Here is a 15,449-nt window from a genome sequence, read left to right on the forward strand (position 1 = left end):
AGTTATGTACTCACCATAACTTCAGATGTTTGGGATCCATCTCGCCTACATTCTGACTGATGGGTTCGGAGCCGATCCCTCGGCTCCGACTCGGCACGCTTATGCCAAAGAGCGAAGTCTCTTATTGGCTGAGCTTACTATATCCCAGGATGCACCACTACCAGTCCCCCAGATCTAGTTTGTCCGCATACATGCACACATGCACGCTCTGCTTATATAACATCGTCAGATGAAACAAGATAAAACAGTAGAACTCAAAACCGTTCAATCTCTTCTGATCTCCAAGGCAGGGGGAAGGAGGGTGGGTATTAGGAATGTAGGCGAGATGGATCCCAAACATCTGAAGTTATGGTGAGTACATAACTAAAAGATGTTATGTGATCCTATCTCGCCTACATTCTGACTGATGGGACAGCCCCTAGCACTTGAATCCTGGCTGGCTCACTGGAAAACACTCCTGAGTACCGTGGAACCAAATGATGCTCGCCCTTTAGATGCCACATCCAATTTATAGTGGGAAATGAAAGTGTGCGGATTGGACCAAGTAGCCGCAGCACAAATCTCCGAGATAGCAAGCTTGGAATGAAAAGCTATAGAAGTCGCCATAGCTCTGGTAGAGTGAGCTTTGATAGGTGTTGTAAGTTGCTTATTCGAAGAAGAATAAGCCTGAGTTATACAATCTCTAATCCATTTGGAGATAGTAGCTTTTGTGATGGTTTTGCCCAATTTATTGTCTGAAAAGGACACAAACAATTGGTCTGACTTACGAATTTGTTGAGTCCTGTCTAAATAGAAGCGCAATTGCCTGTGAACATCCAATTTATGGAGAGTGTATTCTGCTTCATTGGAGAATTTTGGGAAGAAAACTGGTAGTTCTAAGGATTGTTGGAGACAGAAATTAGAACAGACCTTTGGAACAAAGGATGGATTAGGCCTAAGTGATACTCTATCCTTGTGAAATATCAAGTACGGTGGTCTGATAGACAGGGCTTGAAGCTCTGAAACTCTTCTTGCAGAAGTAATTGCAACTAAGAAGGCCGTTTTCCAAGACAGATATTTTAACTCACATGTAGCAGCCGGTTCAAAAGGGGAAGATGTTAGCACTAAGCACCAAGTCAAGGTCCCACGGAGGCGCAGGATGAAAAACTGGGGGTCTTAACAGACCCGCACCTTTAAAGAAAGTTTTGCATAGTCTGCTGCTCATCAATGGAGGATCCATGGACTCGTGGAATTTAGAGATAGCCGCTAGTTGGACTTTAATAGTAGAGACAGAAGATCCTTGATTAAATAGGGATGTCAAGAATTTTAAAACCTCTGGGATAGAAGCAGTGATAGGGTCTAAGCCCCTGAGTTGAGCCCAGATAGCAAACCTCTTCCACTTACTGAGGTACAATTTCTTAGTGGTGGGTTTGTGGGAAGATAAAATGTGAATAACTTCCGGGTCCAATGTGTGACTTCTGACTAAAGTCGGAAGTGGAGGAGCCAAGCTGTCAACTTCAAGGAGTGAAGGGACTGATGCTGTCGTCCCGACTGATGAATTAACAGATCCGGAATTAGGTCTAAAGTCCACGGATCGTCCACCGCATGTTTCTTCAGGTAAGGAAACCATACCCGACGAGGCCAGTATGGGGCAATCAGTATCATTGCGGACCCCAATTGAGAAGCTTTTTGAATGACTTTGGAGAGAAGTGGAATCTGAGGAAAGGCATAAAGTAGCCCTGTTGGCCAAGGTTGTGCTAGAGCATCCATAGCTACTTCTCCCTGATGTGGAGTCAAGGAGAAGAACCTTTTGCACTTCGTGTTTAGTGGGGTTGCAAATAGGTCGCAGCACGGCGTCCCCCATCTCCGGAAAACCTGAGCTGCTACTGTTTCGTTTAGGGACCACTCGTGAGGAGAGAGAATTGTCCTGCTCAATTTGTCTGCCAATATATTTGATTTCCCCGGAATGTGGGTCGCTACCAAGAAACGGTTGGTAGCTACAGCCCATTCCCACACCCTCATGGCCTCTCTGCAAAGGGGGTAAGATCTGGTCCCTCCTTGTTTGTTTAGATACCAGACCACCGACATGTTGTCTGTGTGGATGGCAATGATGCCCTGAGGAAGGAACTTGTGTAAGGCCTGTAGGGACAGAAGTACAGTCCTCATCTCCAACACATTGATGTGGAGAAGAGCTTCGTCTGGAAGCCAGGAGCCCTGAACTAACCTGCCCAGACAATGCCCCCCCCACCCTATCTGGGAGGCATCTGTCGTCAGGGTAACCACTGGAGAGGGAATAACAAAGGGGCTTCCTTGATTTAGATTGGATGTCTGAAGCCACCAGCGAAGGTCCCGTTTGCATGTTTCTGTAATCATGATGGGATGATTGAGGGGAAGGTCCTGAAAGGACCATTGAGTTGACAATAGCCACTGAAGAATTCTCATGTGCAATCTTGCCAGAGGAACTAGAAGAACCGTGGCAGACATTGAACCTAAAACTTGTAGGACCATCCTGGCTGGGGCTTTGGATCTTGAAATCAGAGCTTGAACTTGGCCCTGTAAAGTTTGGATCCTTTCGCAGGAAGAAAACGCGCATCAATTTTGAGTCTATCTCTGCTCCTATAAACCTTATGCGTTGAGAGGGCAGCAAGACAGACTTTGACCAATTGAATGTAATCCCCAGGGTAGCACCCAGGAGATGGTGGCTTTGAGGTTGTCCATTAGTAGATGCCTGGTGGTGGCAGTCAGGAGCCAGTCGTCCAGATAGGGAAACACTTGGAATCCAAGACTCCTCAGGTGAGCAGTCACTACTGCCAAACACTTGGTGAACACCCTGGGGGCTGTGGTGAGACCAAAGGGCAGTGCACAAAATTGGAAATGACTGACTCCCAGGCTGAAGCACAGATACCTCCTGGACGCCTGATGTATCGGTATGTGATAATAGGCGCCTTGAGGTCTATGGAGCACATCCAAACATCCTTCTCCAACAATGGGAGAATGGATTGTAACGTGACCATTCGAATTTGGATTTCGTGACGGATTGGTTCAGTCTGCTGAGATCCAATATTGGTCTCAGGTCCCCTGTCTTTTGGCACTAAAAGAACCTGGAGTAATTTCGGATCCGATCTGGTCTGTGGGGACCGGTTGGATGACTCCTTTTCTAGCAGCTTTAAAGCTTCTGCGGCTGCAATTTCCCTTTGACTGGGTGGTGGGTCCGGGATTTTTGGACGGTGGGGGTGAACATGTGAATGGGATGGTGTAACCTCCGGCAATGATCCGGCACCCATCTGTCCTGAGTGATTGACTCCCAGGCTTTTAGGTGCTTGGCAACGGCACCCGACTGGCTCCGAGCAGCACAGCCGGGCAATCCCTCATGATGTGTGGGAGGCTGAAGAGCCACGAAAGGACTCGGGTCTCCAGAATTGCGGGCCCTCTGTCGCCTCTGGGACGGCGTCTCCCAGAAAAATTTCCCGCCCTCTGCCTCTGGAAGGGGAATCTTCCTGCTGTTGAGGAAAAACTTACGTGATTTACGGAACCACATCTACCCACCTCCTTTAGCCTTGGGATAAGGCCGAAAGGAGTGGAATAACGAGCACCTACGGCAGATAAAGTTTTCCCTCTTGCTCACAGCGGTAAGGGTGTCTTTAACCTTAGGTCCAAACAAAGAGGACCCATCAAAGGGAGCGCCGCTAAGGAAGACTTGAAGGCCTCCGAACTGACACAAGCGGAGCCAGGCTGGTCTCCGAGAGCCACGCCTGTGCTCGCTCTACCGCCCTTCGGCCGCATAGGAAATGAGCCTCATGGACGAGTTAGAAATTGACGTAAGGATAGCCAACTGAGAGCTAACCGACTGGGCTAGCTGCTCAGGTAGGTTACCCGAGAGGGAATCTGACAGCTCCTTGACCAGATCCCTCTGAAGCCTGGTAAAATGTGCCAAATAATTTAGAGACCTTAAAGTAAAGGCCGCTGAAGTCAGGGTGCTTCCGCACCTGTCCATGCTCCTAGACTCCTTATTAGGAGGATGGACGGACGTTGAAGCCTCTGCCACGCCCTGTTGTGTAGCAGATGCCACCACCATGGCATCTACAGCCACGCCTTTAGTGAGGAATTCCTTCTCGGGTGGGGCAGACAAAAATTTATTAGGACGAGAAGGGACTGGTTCCACGGTATCTGGATGTTCCCACGCCTTCGACAAACTAAATCCAGGAGCTCGTCGGGCGGAGACACCCAGGAGGCGGAGGGCTGAGCCCCAAAGGCCTTGAGGAGCACTGACTCATCAGCAGAGGGGTTTGGATATCCAGCCTCGTTGTTTGAGGATCTCTAAGATGTCTGCAAGCGAGACATCATCCGAGGACGACTGGGACCCTCCGCATCATCAAGATCAGTGTCCGATGTAATAGACTCGGGGAGTCCACGTGCTTCCTCTTGCACGATCTCTTCCTTGGGGGTTCCTCTGAAGACAACTCAAGAACCCTCAGGAGGAGGGGAACCCCAATGGGGTAACCTCAGGCCCAGGGCTCCGCTGCCTACGGACAGGGAACTGCCAAAGACCCAGTCTCCACACCCAGGAAGGTGCCGGTAAAGCCAGAGAGATGGCAAGAAGACTTGGCCAAGGCACTCCTCATAGCTCTGAAAGCCGGACCCCAGAATCCTGGGAGTGTCCGTCCCGAGCCATGATAGCACGGAAGTCCCGCAGCGAAGCACCGAGAGGGAGGCTCGGAACCGATAGCATAGGTCCCAAACATCACCCCGGGTCCAGCCGAAGAAGTCCGTGTACCAAACTCGGACCCGAAGGCTGGTTGGAGTAAGGGTCGGAGCCGACCCTAAGATCTCCACCGGCTCCAACAGCACCTGCTCCGACGGAGCCGAAGCAGTCGGAGGAGGAATAGCAATGGATGGGTGGGCTATCGGCTCGAAGCCAACTGGGTCGGAGCAAACAAATTTTTGAAAGACTGGGGACTGGAACAGTCTTTGGAGCACCCTGTCTATATCTGAATCCGACATCCTCGAAGACCGAGAGGATACTGAACGGGTCGAGATGGCCTCTCCAACGGCCCCAAAGGGCTAGGGGACCGGCTCAGGCGACTCGATGACTATCGGCGCCGAAGGAATACCCACACTAGATTCCATCGGTGCTGAGGAGGACTTCGCCGAGGAGGAAGTGTCTGAGCGGGCAACCTTGTCGGCTCCGAGACCAGTGGAGCCGATGAAGGTGACTCGCCTCGATGCCCCAGCCATCGGCTCAAGCCAGAGGAGTCGAGACTGGTGGCATCGAGGCAGACCGTTCCTCGCCCAAGTCCTTGGAGCGAAGGAGAAGCCTGCCTATGTCTTTTGGCGGTCGGATCCGACGGACTGGTCGGAGCCGACACTTTTCTTTTAGTTGGAGAAGGAGAGGATGCCAGAGCTTCTTCAAAGGAAGGTTTTATTAACCCTTTAAGAATAAGTTTATTCTTCCTCTCCTGGAGGACCCTTGAGGAAAAAGCGTGACACACACTGCATGACTCTTGTAAATGTTTTGCACCCAAACAATACACACAGAGCGAGTGATCGTCTGTGATGGACATCTTGAAATTACATTTGGTGCATTTTTTAAAGCCCGAAGGCCTAGGATTCTGAGACATTATAGCAACAAAAAAATCAGTAATCCCTGACAGAAAGGAACTATCCTCTGACTTTCTGTTTTACTGACACTACCTAATAATCGGTTACAGTTGCCGATTAGGTAAAGAAACCGTAACAAATAACTAAAGGGTACTTTGAAACCCTCTAAGGTTTAAGGGGGTTGACTGACCGGGAAGGCCCTAAGATGAAGGAGGCCTAAAATCAAAATCAACGCCCAATCACACAACAAAGTCTTCTCACAAACTCCAAACACACACAAAGTGAAGAATAGCCGTTAAAACAGCTTTTTATGACAAGAACAGTAAAATTCTGACAGAAAAAAGTTAGTAAAAATTACTACTCAGCTCAGCCAGCTCGAGACCACGTCTTCGCAGGTTAGCGGCAAACGAGATCTGGGGGACTGGTAGTGGTGCATCCTGGGATATAGTAAGCTCAGCCAATAAGAGACTTCGCTCTTTGGCATAAGCGTACCGAGTCGGAGCCGAGGGATCGGCTCCGAACGCATCAGTCAGAATGTAGGCGAGATAGGATCACATAACATCAGAGCCATTAAATATTAGTTGGGCTACATTTTCAGTTGTCTAATCTGACAGCTTGTACATTTTGGAGACTAATCTTAGTTATGACAGTCACCTACCACTAAAAAGTATTTCAACAGCAACAAACTGTCAATGCAAGACAAAACAAGTACTTACGGGCACTGCCAGTCTCCAGCTCTGGGTGAAGTGCTTAGTAATCCAGGCGGAGCTCCACGAGGACCTCCTCTTGAGGGTCCACCTCTAGAAGGGAAGCCACCACGATCACCACCTCTATCACCAGGTCTTCCAAAGCCTCCACGACCCATAGGTGCTACAAAACAAGAGATTGTAATCATATGAATGATGTCTCATTGCTACAATGTACACAATACAAACTAGGACTCTCAAAGACAATAAGTGGAACATGTATGGTACAGTACTCACCATAGATGTGAACAGCATCATAACTGTGCAGTAAAAACCTTTGGGAGCATTTCTAGAGCTAGACAGAAGGGTGGCAGGGAAGGTGACAGGCTACAGGAAATGAGTCCCTGTAGAACTGCATGGACAAACACTGCTTTGGCCCTAGAAGCTGCAGCTAGGATGCAGTGTCTTGAAATATGTGGGCCAAGGTACAAGGTGCTGCCCCATATTTTAATTTGCTGACGTTACCCCTCTATTCTTTGCAAATGGAACAACACTGATCAGGGTCTGAGAACAACAGAATGTACTTGTAGGCAAAGTACGAACAGCAATGGCATGTACAAGAGGCAAGAGCTGTGCAGTTTTGTAAGACAAGTGAGGTCCAAGGGTAGCCTGGATTGTAGTGATTGCTGCCCCTTAGCCATACACCAGTGAGAATCTTACCCATTCTGGAGATTAAGATTTTCTACCAGCTTCAGAAGATATGCAAGATGACCTTGGGGGGAAAAAACTGCCTAGATGGCAAGGATTAAATTATCCACCCTGCTAGGTACAGGGTCAAGTGGGGGTGCATAAAGATAGAATTGTGTAAAATCTTACCATAACCATAGATGTCCTTCTCTTCCATGTTGCAGTATTCATATTGTGGGATTTTCAGCCCTCAGGGAACCAACGTCGACTTCTATACAAAAGGTTAAGCCTAGCTGTCGTAGGTGCGTGGGACATCACACGTAGGGCCATAAACCTTGGAGTATAAATATGACGTCAGCACGCACAGACCTCATAACTTGAAGCCCACAGAAGAGACTATAAGGCCAAGGAGAAGCAAAAGCAAATGTCCTTGCAGAGCTGCAATGAGTGATCTGCAGTGAGGGTATACCCTAGAGAAGATAAGAGGCTATCTGGGGGGGGGGGGGGGGGGGGGTGGAAAGAAATACTGCAACATGGAAGAGAAAGACATCTATGGTTACGGTAAGATTGTACACAACTATTCTATGTCCTTCTACTCCCATGTTGCAGTATTCATACCGTGGAAGAGTACCACAGCTATGAGAAATGTTGGGAGGTGGCAGAGGTGGAGGATTCCAAGAGTCCTTGCAGGACTGCCCTGGCAAACCCTGCCCTGGCCATAGAAACCTGGTCCAGCTTGTAGTGCTTCGTGAAAGTATGGACTGTGGACTAGGTGGCTTCCACCATGATGGAAGCTGTGTCTAGTTCTTTCATGAAGGCCTTAGAGGTAGCCACGCCTCTGGTAGAATGCGCTAGCACTTCTAGAGGCAATGGTTTGTGATGAGTAGCAAAGAAGGATGGATTTTCTGATCCAGGAGGAAACAGTTTGGAGACTGCCTTACCCAAGGCCCTGGGATGGAAGGAAATGAACAGCTGGTCAGACTTTCTGAAAGACTTGGTTTTAAGTAGAATCTCACTTGCCTATGTACATCTAGGGAATGGAGGATCCTCTCCGCGGAGTTAGTAGGAGAGGGGAAGAAGGTGGGTAGGTGAATGGACTGGTTTAAGGAAAGCTCACTTTGGGCATAAAGGAGGGGTTAGTGTGTGGGGAAACCCTGTCATTGTGGAGGGTGGTGTAAGGAGGGCAAGCCATCAGGGCCTGTAATTCAGACACTTCTAGCAGAGGCAATGGCCACTAAAAGGATGGTTTTCCATGTGCACATTTGAAGAGATACTGTGCTGGTTGGCTATAATGGGGGTAGGGGTAAGCTATTCTAGCACGAAGTTGAGATCCCAGGGAGGAGGAATAGGCTTTCTTGGTGGTCTGATGTGAAAGACCCCTCTAATGAAAAGTTTTACATCCAGTCGAGACAGAAGAGGCAGCTATAACGGCAAGCATGCAGAAATGGCTGAAAGATGGACTCTGACAGAAGAATAAGCTAGCCCCTCCTTAATGAGTCCGCAGGTACAGTTCAGGACCAAGGGAAGATCTGCTAGAAATGGGTCCTTATTTCTCAAAGACCACCATTTTGAGAATCTCTGCCATTTACACAAGTAGTTTTTTTTCTAGCTGTTGGTTTCCTGGCCTCCCTCAGGACAGAGGACGTCTTCTGAGTAGTGTTGTCTAAAATGGATCAAATGCTTATCACCCACAGAGTTAGTTGTAGTAAAGACAGTTGTGGGTGCAGGAGGGATCCCTGTTGCTGAGTTAGCAGGTCCACCTGGTGGGGTAACTTGTGGTGACTGCCCTTGGCTAGTGAAAACAGAAGGGGGGAACCAGTGTTGCCTTGGCCAATAGGGAGTCACCAGCAAGATTTTTAGTAGTTCCTTCTTGATTTTCAGATGGACTCTGAATTAGAAGGAAGGGCGGGAAGACGTATAGGAACATTCCCTGCCATGAAAAACTGAAGGCATCCACTCCAAGCTAGTGGTGAAGGAGTCCTGCTGCAAAATTTGTTCAGCTGTCTGTTCTGTGGGGAGGCAAAAAGATCCAGTTGTCGTGTGCCCCACCGGTGGACTATGTATAGGAAGGTATCCCTGTGCAACATCCATTCGTGTTGCAGAGATGTGGTTCTGCTGAGCAAGTCTGCGTGCTTGTTTTCCCGAGAGGGGATGTATGAAACTTTTAGGAAGAAGCTGTGTTTTGCTGCTATTTCCCAGATTAGCAGGTTAATCTGACAACTGGTATGCCCATGTCCCTCTCGTTTGCTTAGGTACCACATGACAGTCGTGTTTGTCTGTCACAATGTGGAATAATCCTGGTTGCAGCATGGGAAGCAAAACTTTTAGAGCTAGGAGGACAGCAGTCATCTCCCTGACATTGGTGTGCCGTTTTTGCAGGGTAGGGAGTCCAGCACTGTTGTACCCTGTAGCCCTGCAGGGTTGCTTCCCATCCTAGGTCTGATGCATGTGTGCGCACAGACTGGGAAGTGGGAGGGAGTTTAGGAGTTCCCTGGTTGTTGGAAACCTGCTGAATCCACCACTTCAGCTCTAATCTTAAACAAGATAGAAGGGGGATAAGTTTGTCTAGAGGTTGTTGGCTCTGGGACCAAAGAGTACCCACCGGAATTTCCTCATGTGCATCCTTGCTAGTGGGAGCATGGGAATGGTGGCAGCCATGAGGTCTACAGTTTGGAGAAACTGTCTTGCAGTCAGATGGGATTCTGTCAATAGACTTAGAAAATGGGAGGAGAGGGACTGTCTGGAGGGTAGCAGGATCTTAGATCTGCTCTGATTCTGCACCCTAGGAAAACCTTGTCCTGTTGTGGGAGGAGAGAGGATTTTTGGAGGTTGAGTGAAACCCAGGTTGTTTGGAGGGGACATGGTGAATTGGAGATTTGCCCGAAGGGTGGACTGCTGTGATTCTGCCAAAAAGAGAATGTCATCCAAGTAAGGGCAGATTTGAATTCCCTTGGCTCTGCAGTGGGCAATGGCTGGAGCAAAGCACTTTGTAAAAACTCTGGGTGCCGTAGAGAAGCCAAAAGGCAATGCAGTAAATCGAAAATGAGAAGAGGGCCCAGAGAAGCACAGGAACCTCCTGTGGGAAGGTTTGACTGGGATGTGCAGGTATGCATCCTTTAGGTCCAGGGTAACCATGAAGGCTTGAGGTGGAATGAAGAGTAAGAGAGTTTGAAGGGAGAGTATCTTGAAGGAGGAAACCTGTAGGAACAGGTTTAGGTAAGAGGTCCAGGATAGGTCTCCAGAGGCCATCCTTTTTTGGGACTAAGAGGAGGTGGGAGTAGAAGCCCCATCTCTTCTGACCTAATGGAACTGGTTCTATTGTCCCTTGGGAGAGTAATCCCTGCAGGATGGGAGGAAGTAGAGGGAATTGATTTTTGGGAGGGAAAATATCCTGTTTGGATGATGGGAAAAAAAAAACACTGATCTGTAGTGAGGGTTCTCCAAAAAGGGAGGCATTGGGTAAGGCAGGCAGGCAGGGGCACTAGGGGAAGGCTGTCACACAGAGGAAACTCCCTCTCTATCTGGAAAAAGCAGTTTGTTGGGGGGGGGGGGTCTGGGATAAGGTTGTCTCCGAAATCCCCTACATGGTCTGGCAGTAGAGGGGCGAGATGTGGAAGTGGCCCTTCTAACAAAGGATGTTTTGGCTGGGCAGTTCCTGTAATATCTGGGCACTGGAGACGCCAGCAAGTGCTTAATGTCCTGCAGTTCCTTGTTTTTTTCTTGCAAGTTTTTAAATAGTTCTGCAGCATTTTTGCCAAATAGAAGGTTATTCAGAGGAGCATCCATGATCTTTGCTTTAAAGTCATCTGGCAGAGGTTGTAGTCTGAGCCAGGAGTATCTGCACAAGGTGGAAGCAATGACAGCAGATATGGCAACTGCTTCTGCATCATCATAGCTGCAGCGGATAGTGTCTGGCTACTTGGGTGGCAAGTGAATATTTGGAGGAAATTTCAGATTTGGCTGAACAGTCCAGGGTGGTAGCCAACAAGGTGAAAGCCTGACCTTTTCCCTCATCCTGTCCATGGTTTTGCTAACTTTACCGGATGGCAGCAGGGAAGCAGAAGGCAATTGCTTAGAATTGCTTAGATTGTCTGTCTGGAGATACTAAAATAACAGCTGGGTCAGCCAAGGTGGTTTTATGAGGAAAGTACAGTTGTGTACCTACCGTAAATGCAGATGTTCGAGTGTATTCACTGTTGCAGTCAATACACTTGGGTTATCCTGCTGGCAGGCCACCCGCAGTCGGCCTGAATTCCAAAGTCCTGGTCCGGCGTCGGCTGCGGTCTCCTCTTCCCCGTCAGTGCGCCAGGGGTATAAAAGATGCAGCTGACGCCATTTTCTTCAGTTTTTCTTGCCCCAGATGTCAGGTGCCCCCAAAAAGGTAGGCTGTAAAAATTATGACCATAAAAAGCATGCACATAACGTTCATCTACAAGCAAATACACCACATAGGTTGTATAGGATAGATAGGTACAGATAAGTCCCAACAAAGAGAAAGGGGGGATGGTGGGAGGGTAACCTGGACTGCAACAGTGAATACACTCAAACATCTACATTTATGGTAGGTACACAACTGTACTATGTTCATCGTGTTTCACTGTTGCAGTCATTACACTTGGGTTGAATTCCAAAGCTGAGGTTGGGCGGCTGGGCCTAAGTAGAGCTTGGAGTGGCTATGAGGCCCTGCAGAACTGCAGTGGAAAAGCCTGCTCTGGATTTAGAGTAGAAAGGTAAATGGTAGTGCTTTGTAAAAGTGTGCACTGAAGTCCATGTTGCAGCCTCCAAAATATCCTTGGCTGGTACTCCTATGAGGAAGGCTGCTGAAGTGGCTGCTGCTCTGGTAGAATGTGGCTTAATGCCCTTGGGCACTGACTTGCCATGTTGTGAATAGCAGAAATGAATGCAGTGGCCTATACATTTTGAAATAGTCTGCTTTTAAATGGCTTTTCCTTGGGAACCTGGAGCATATGCCACTAAGAGTTGCTCAGTCTTTCTGAAGGCTTTAGTCTTGTCCAAGTAAAAGCGTAGCAGTCTGTGTATGTCCAAAGTATGCAGAAGTCTCTCCCCCTTATTCTGTGGGGTTGGATAAAAAGTAGGCAAATGTATGGTTTGGTTAAGAGCCACGCTCGACACTACCATAGGCATAAATGTCAGGTTTGTCCTTAGAGAAACCCTGTCCTGATGGAAAATAATAAAAGGTTCCACAGCCATTAGTGCCTGTAACTGAGACTCTTCTTGCTGAAGTTATTGCTAGGAGAAGAGCGGTTTTCCATGACAAGTATTTTATCTCTGCTGTATTGGCAGGCTCAAAAGGAGGCAGTGTGAGTTTTTCCAAGACAAAATTGAGGTCCCATGTAGGTACTGGAGCTTCTCCTTGGAGGTCTTATGTTTTTGGCCCCTCTGAGAAACTGTCTTAGCAATGGATGAGAAAAAATAGGTGGTTCCGTATTGTAATGAGCTGAAATGGCAGAGGCATGGATCTTAATTGATGAGGATAGGCCTCTGTCCAGCATCTCAGGTATTGCAAAATCTGAGGAATATTTGGTTCAAGCGAATCAATTCCCTGCATTTGGTTCCAAGCACAGAATCTCTTCCATTTGTATGCATAAGATTTTCTGGTGCTGGGCCTCCTGGCCTCCAAAATAACATCCATAACTGCTTTAGAGAGAGGTGTGTTCTGAATGATTACATTATCCGCCATGCAGCCAGATTTAGGGTTCTGAGTTGGCTGGGCAGGATCTGATTGTTCTGCTGGGTCAGAAAAAATGAGGTATTAGAGGCAATGTCCAGGCTGGGCCTTGACACAAGCTCTTTAGGATTGGGTACCAGTGCTGGTGTGGCCAGTCTGGGGCAATCAGGATAATTTTTGGCTTCTCTTGTCTGACCTTTAGGAGTATTGAGGAGAGGAGTATAGAAACTCTGTAGCTGGCAGTTGTGAGGGGAAGCGAATAGATCTATGTCTGGGCATCCCCATTTCCTTATGCTGAAGATTCGTGGGTCCAGTTTTTCCACTAGTGAGGATCCATGAGGTTTCTGCTTAGTTCGTCTGCCAAAGTATTTGTCTTTCCTGGCAGGAATTGTGCTTGCAGATGTACTTGATAAGTCAATGCTGTGTTCCACAAAGTCATGGCTTGCCTGCAGAGGGGGTAGGAATGTGTGCCCCCTTGCTTATGCGCCACATGACTTAGTATTGTCAGTCTTTATCAGTAGTTGTCCTGGATGAAGTAGGTCCTTGAAGGCTGTCAGGGCATTTTGTACAGCTAGCATCTCTTTTTGATTGATATGAGGATGTATTTGGTTTGTGGGCCATGTGCCCTGAATACATTTTCCTGCCATATGCGCCCCCCAGGCATAATCTGATGCATCTGTTAGTGTTTGCCTGGCAGTGGGTAAGGTGAATGGCTGTCCCTTGTTGCGGTGACAGGCCTGTGCCCATTGAAATTCCTGTTGCAGGCAGGGAATGAGAGTAATTATTGTTTCCAGGCTATGGCAATGTTGAATCCAAACACTTTTTAGATACCATTGTAGTTTCCTCATATGCAGTCTTGCATATGGAATTAGTAGAATGCAGGATGCCATGTAGCCCAGAGCCAGCAGAATTTTTCTTGCAGATAACTGGGTCTTTGTTGCCATGTCTTTGAAATAAGAAGTCAGATGCCTTTGTTTGTCTGGCGTGAGATAAGTCATCTGGCCAGTTGTATTTAAGCTTGCACACAGGAATATTATCTCTTGAGAGGGTACTAGTTTTGATTTATTTTCGTTTACTGTGTACCCTAGGCAAATTAGCAAACTTTTTACAAACGCCAGATGCTGTAGTAGAATATCTTTGTCCTTTGCTTGAATAAGGCAGTTGTCCAAGTAGGGGTATATTTGAATTCATCTGTCTGCAAAATGCAATTAATGGTGCCAGGCATTTTGTGAAGACCCTGGGCGCAGTTGATAAGCCAAAGGGCAGTGCAGAGAATTGGTTGTGCAGTGAGCCAGCTATGAATCTGAGGTATCTTCTGCAAGATTGTCTGATTGGGACATGCAGGTATGCCTCTGAGATCCAAAGTTACAAGCCAAGCCTTGTCCAGCATGGGCAGAAGCTGCTGTAGAGTCAACATTTTGAATTTTGGGACGTCCAGAAAAGTATTTCTAATAGACAGGTCCAGAATTGGTCTACAAGTTTTGTCCTTTCTTGGTACTAAGAAAAGTCTTGAGTAAAATCCTTGTCCTTGCTCTTGGTGTGGCACTGGCTGAATAGCCCCCATGTCCATGAGAGATGAAACTTGTTTTTGTGCCTCTTGCCACTAATTGGGTGGCAGGTCTGGCATGCCTTTTGCCTTTGGAAGGGTGTGAAAGTGGAAATTGTAACCTTGAGAGACTATATTTAAGACCCATTTGTCCTGGGTGATCTTGTGCCAGTTTTGTGAAAAAACACTAGCTTTCCCCCTAAGGGTGTTGCCAAAAAATAAGTGCTTGGCAATGGCAGAGGGAAGTCATTGGGACTGTTTTCTATAAGGCTGATTTGTCTTCTCCGCTTTTGGAGTTAGAAGCACCCCGTTGCTTGGGCCTGTATGAGCCCTGGGGTTGTTGCCTGCCTCTAGGGCGTCTTAATCTGCCTCTTTGTGGTCTGACACTGGAAAGGACCAATTCTTAGAGGGCCAGTTTCTGCTAAATCTGGATGGCTGTACCTGTAAGAAATCCTTTACTGTCTGCATAGATTTTGCCTTATCCTCCACTTTCTTTAACACCTCCTCTGCCTTAACACTAAACAAAGTATCATGCTGTAATGGAGCATCCAACAATTTTGCTTTAACATGATCAGGCAGATTCTGTTCCTTTAACCAAGCATGCCTTCTAATAACAGAACCTGTAACAGCGGCCCTGCACGAGGCCTCTAGTGAATCATAACCACATTGCAAAGTATGTTTTCCCACTTGTTCAGCTGCATGCAATAAATCCTGCAAATCTTTGTTCACAGAACATTCAGAGTTTGTCAACATTTAGTTTGTCAACATTTTTTGTTTTAACAAAGACATCAAGTATCGCTGATATGTGAGCATATGAAACTGACAATTTAAAGCCCTTACAGCCAAGGTAGCAGAAGTGCAAACTTTTTTCCCCCCACGTCCAAAGCCCTAGAATCTCTGAGGGGACAGGGTTTTTGACAGAAGCAGCCTTGACCCCTTTTGGGACCCTGTGAGAGTTTCTGGGTCAGCCACAGGGTTTTTGTAAAGAAATTTATGGGAGTCTGGGACCCTGTAGTATCTGTCCGGCTTAACAGGGGCAGGAGGTAAAGAGTCTGGAGACAGGCCGGACTCTGAAAAAACATCATCTACTATGTCTAGAACAGGGGGAATTGCAAGAGGTCTGTGCTGAGGAAGTAAAAGAAAGTCTCTAAGTCTTTTCTTAGAGTCGGAATAATCCTGGCTCTCCCAATGGAAATGCTCCCTCATGGTATGCAGGGTTTCCCCAAAAGAATAGTCCTCAGGAGGAGAAGCTGAAGGAATGGAA

The 15,449-nt window shown here is 47.6% G+C and overlaps 1 protein-coding gene across 1 annotated transcript in view; it reads right to left on the bottom strand.

Annotated features, from left to right (window-relative positions):
- The window catches only part of EWSR1 (EWS RNA binding protein 1), a 654,399-nt gene that overhangs the window by 252,373 nt on the left and 386,577 nt on the right, over positions 1-15,449 (bottom strand). Inside the window, exon 6 of the mRNA XM_044068243.1 lies at positions 6,294-6,447. Within this exon, the coding sequence (XP_043924178.1) occupies positions 6,294-6,447 (154 nt within the window). The remainder of the gene's footprint in view (positions 1-6,293; positions 6,448-15,449) is intronic.

Source organism: Protopterus annectens, chromosome 4.part0 (genome assembly GCF_019279795.1).
Source record: "Protopterus annectens isolate FY-2018-M chromosome 4.part0, PAN1.0, whole genome shotgun sequence".
Classification (NCBI taxonomy): domain Eukaryota; kingdom Metazoa; phylum Chordata; order Ceratodontiformes; family Protopteridae; genus Protopterus; species Protopterus annectens.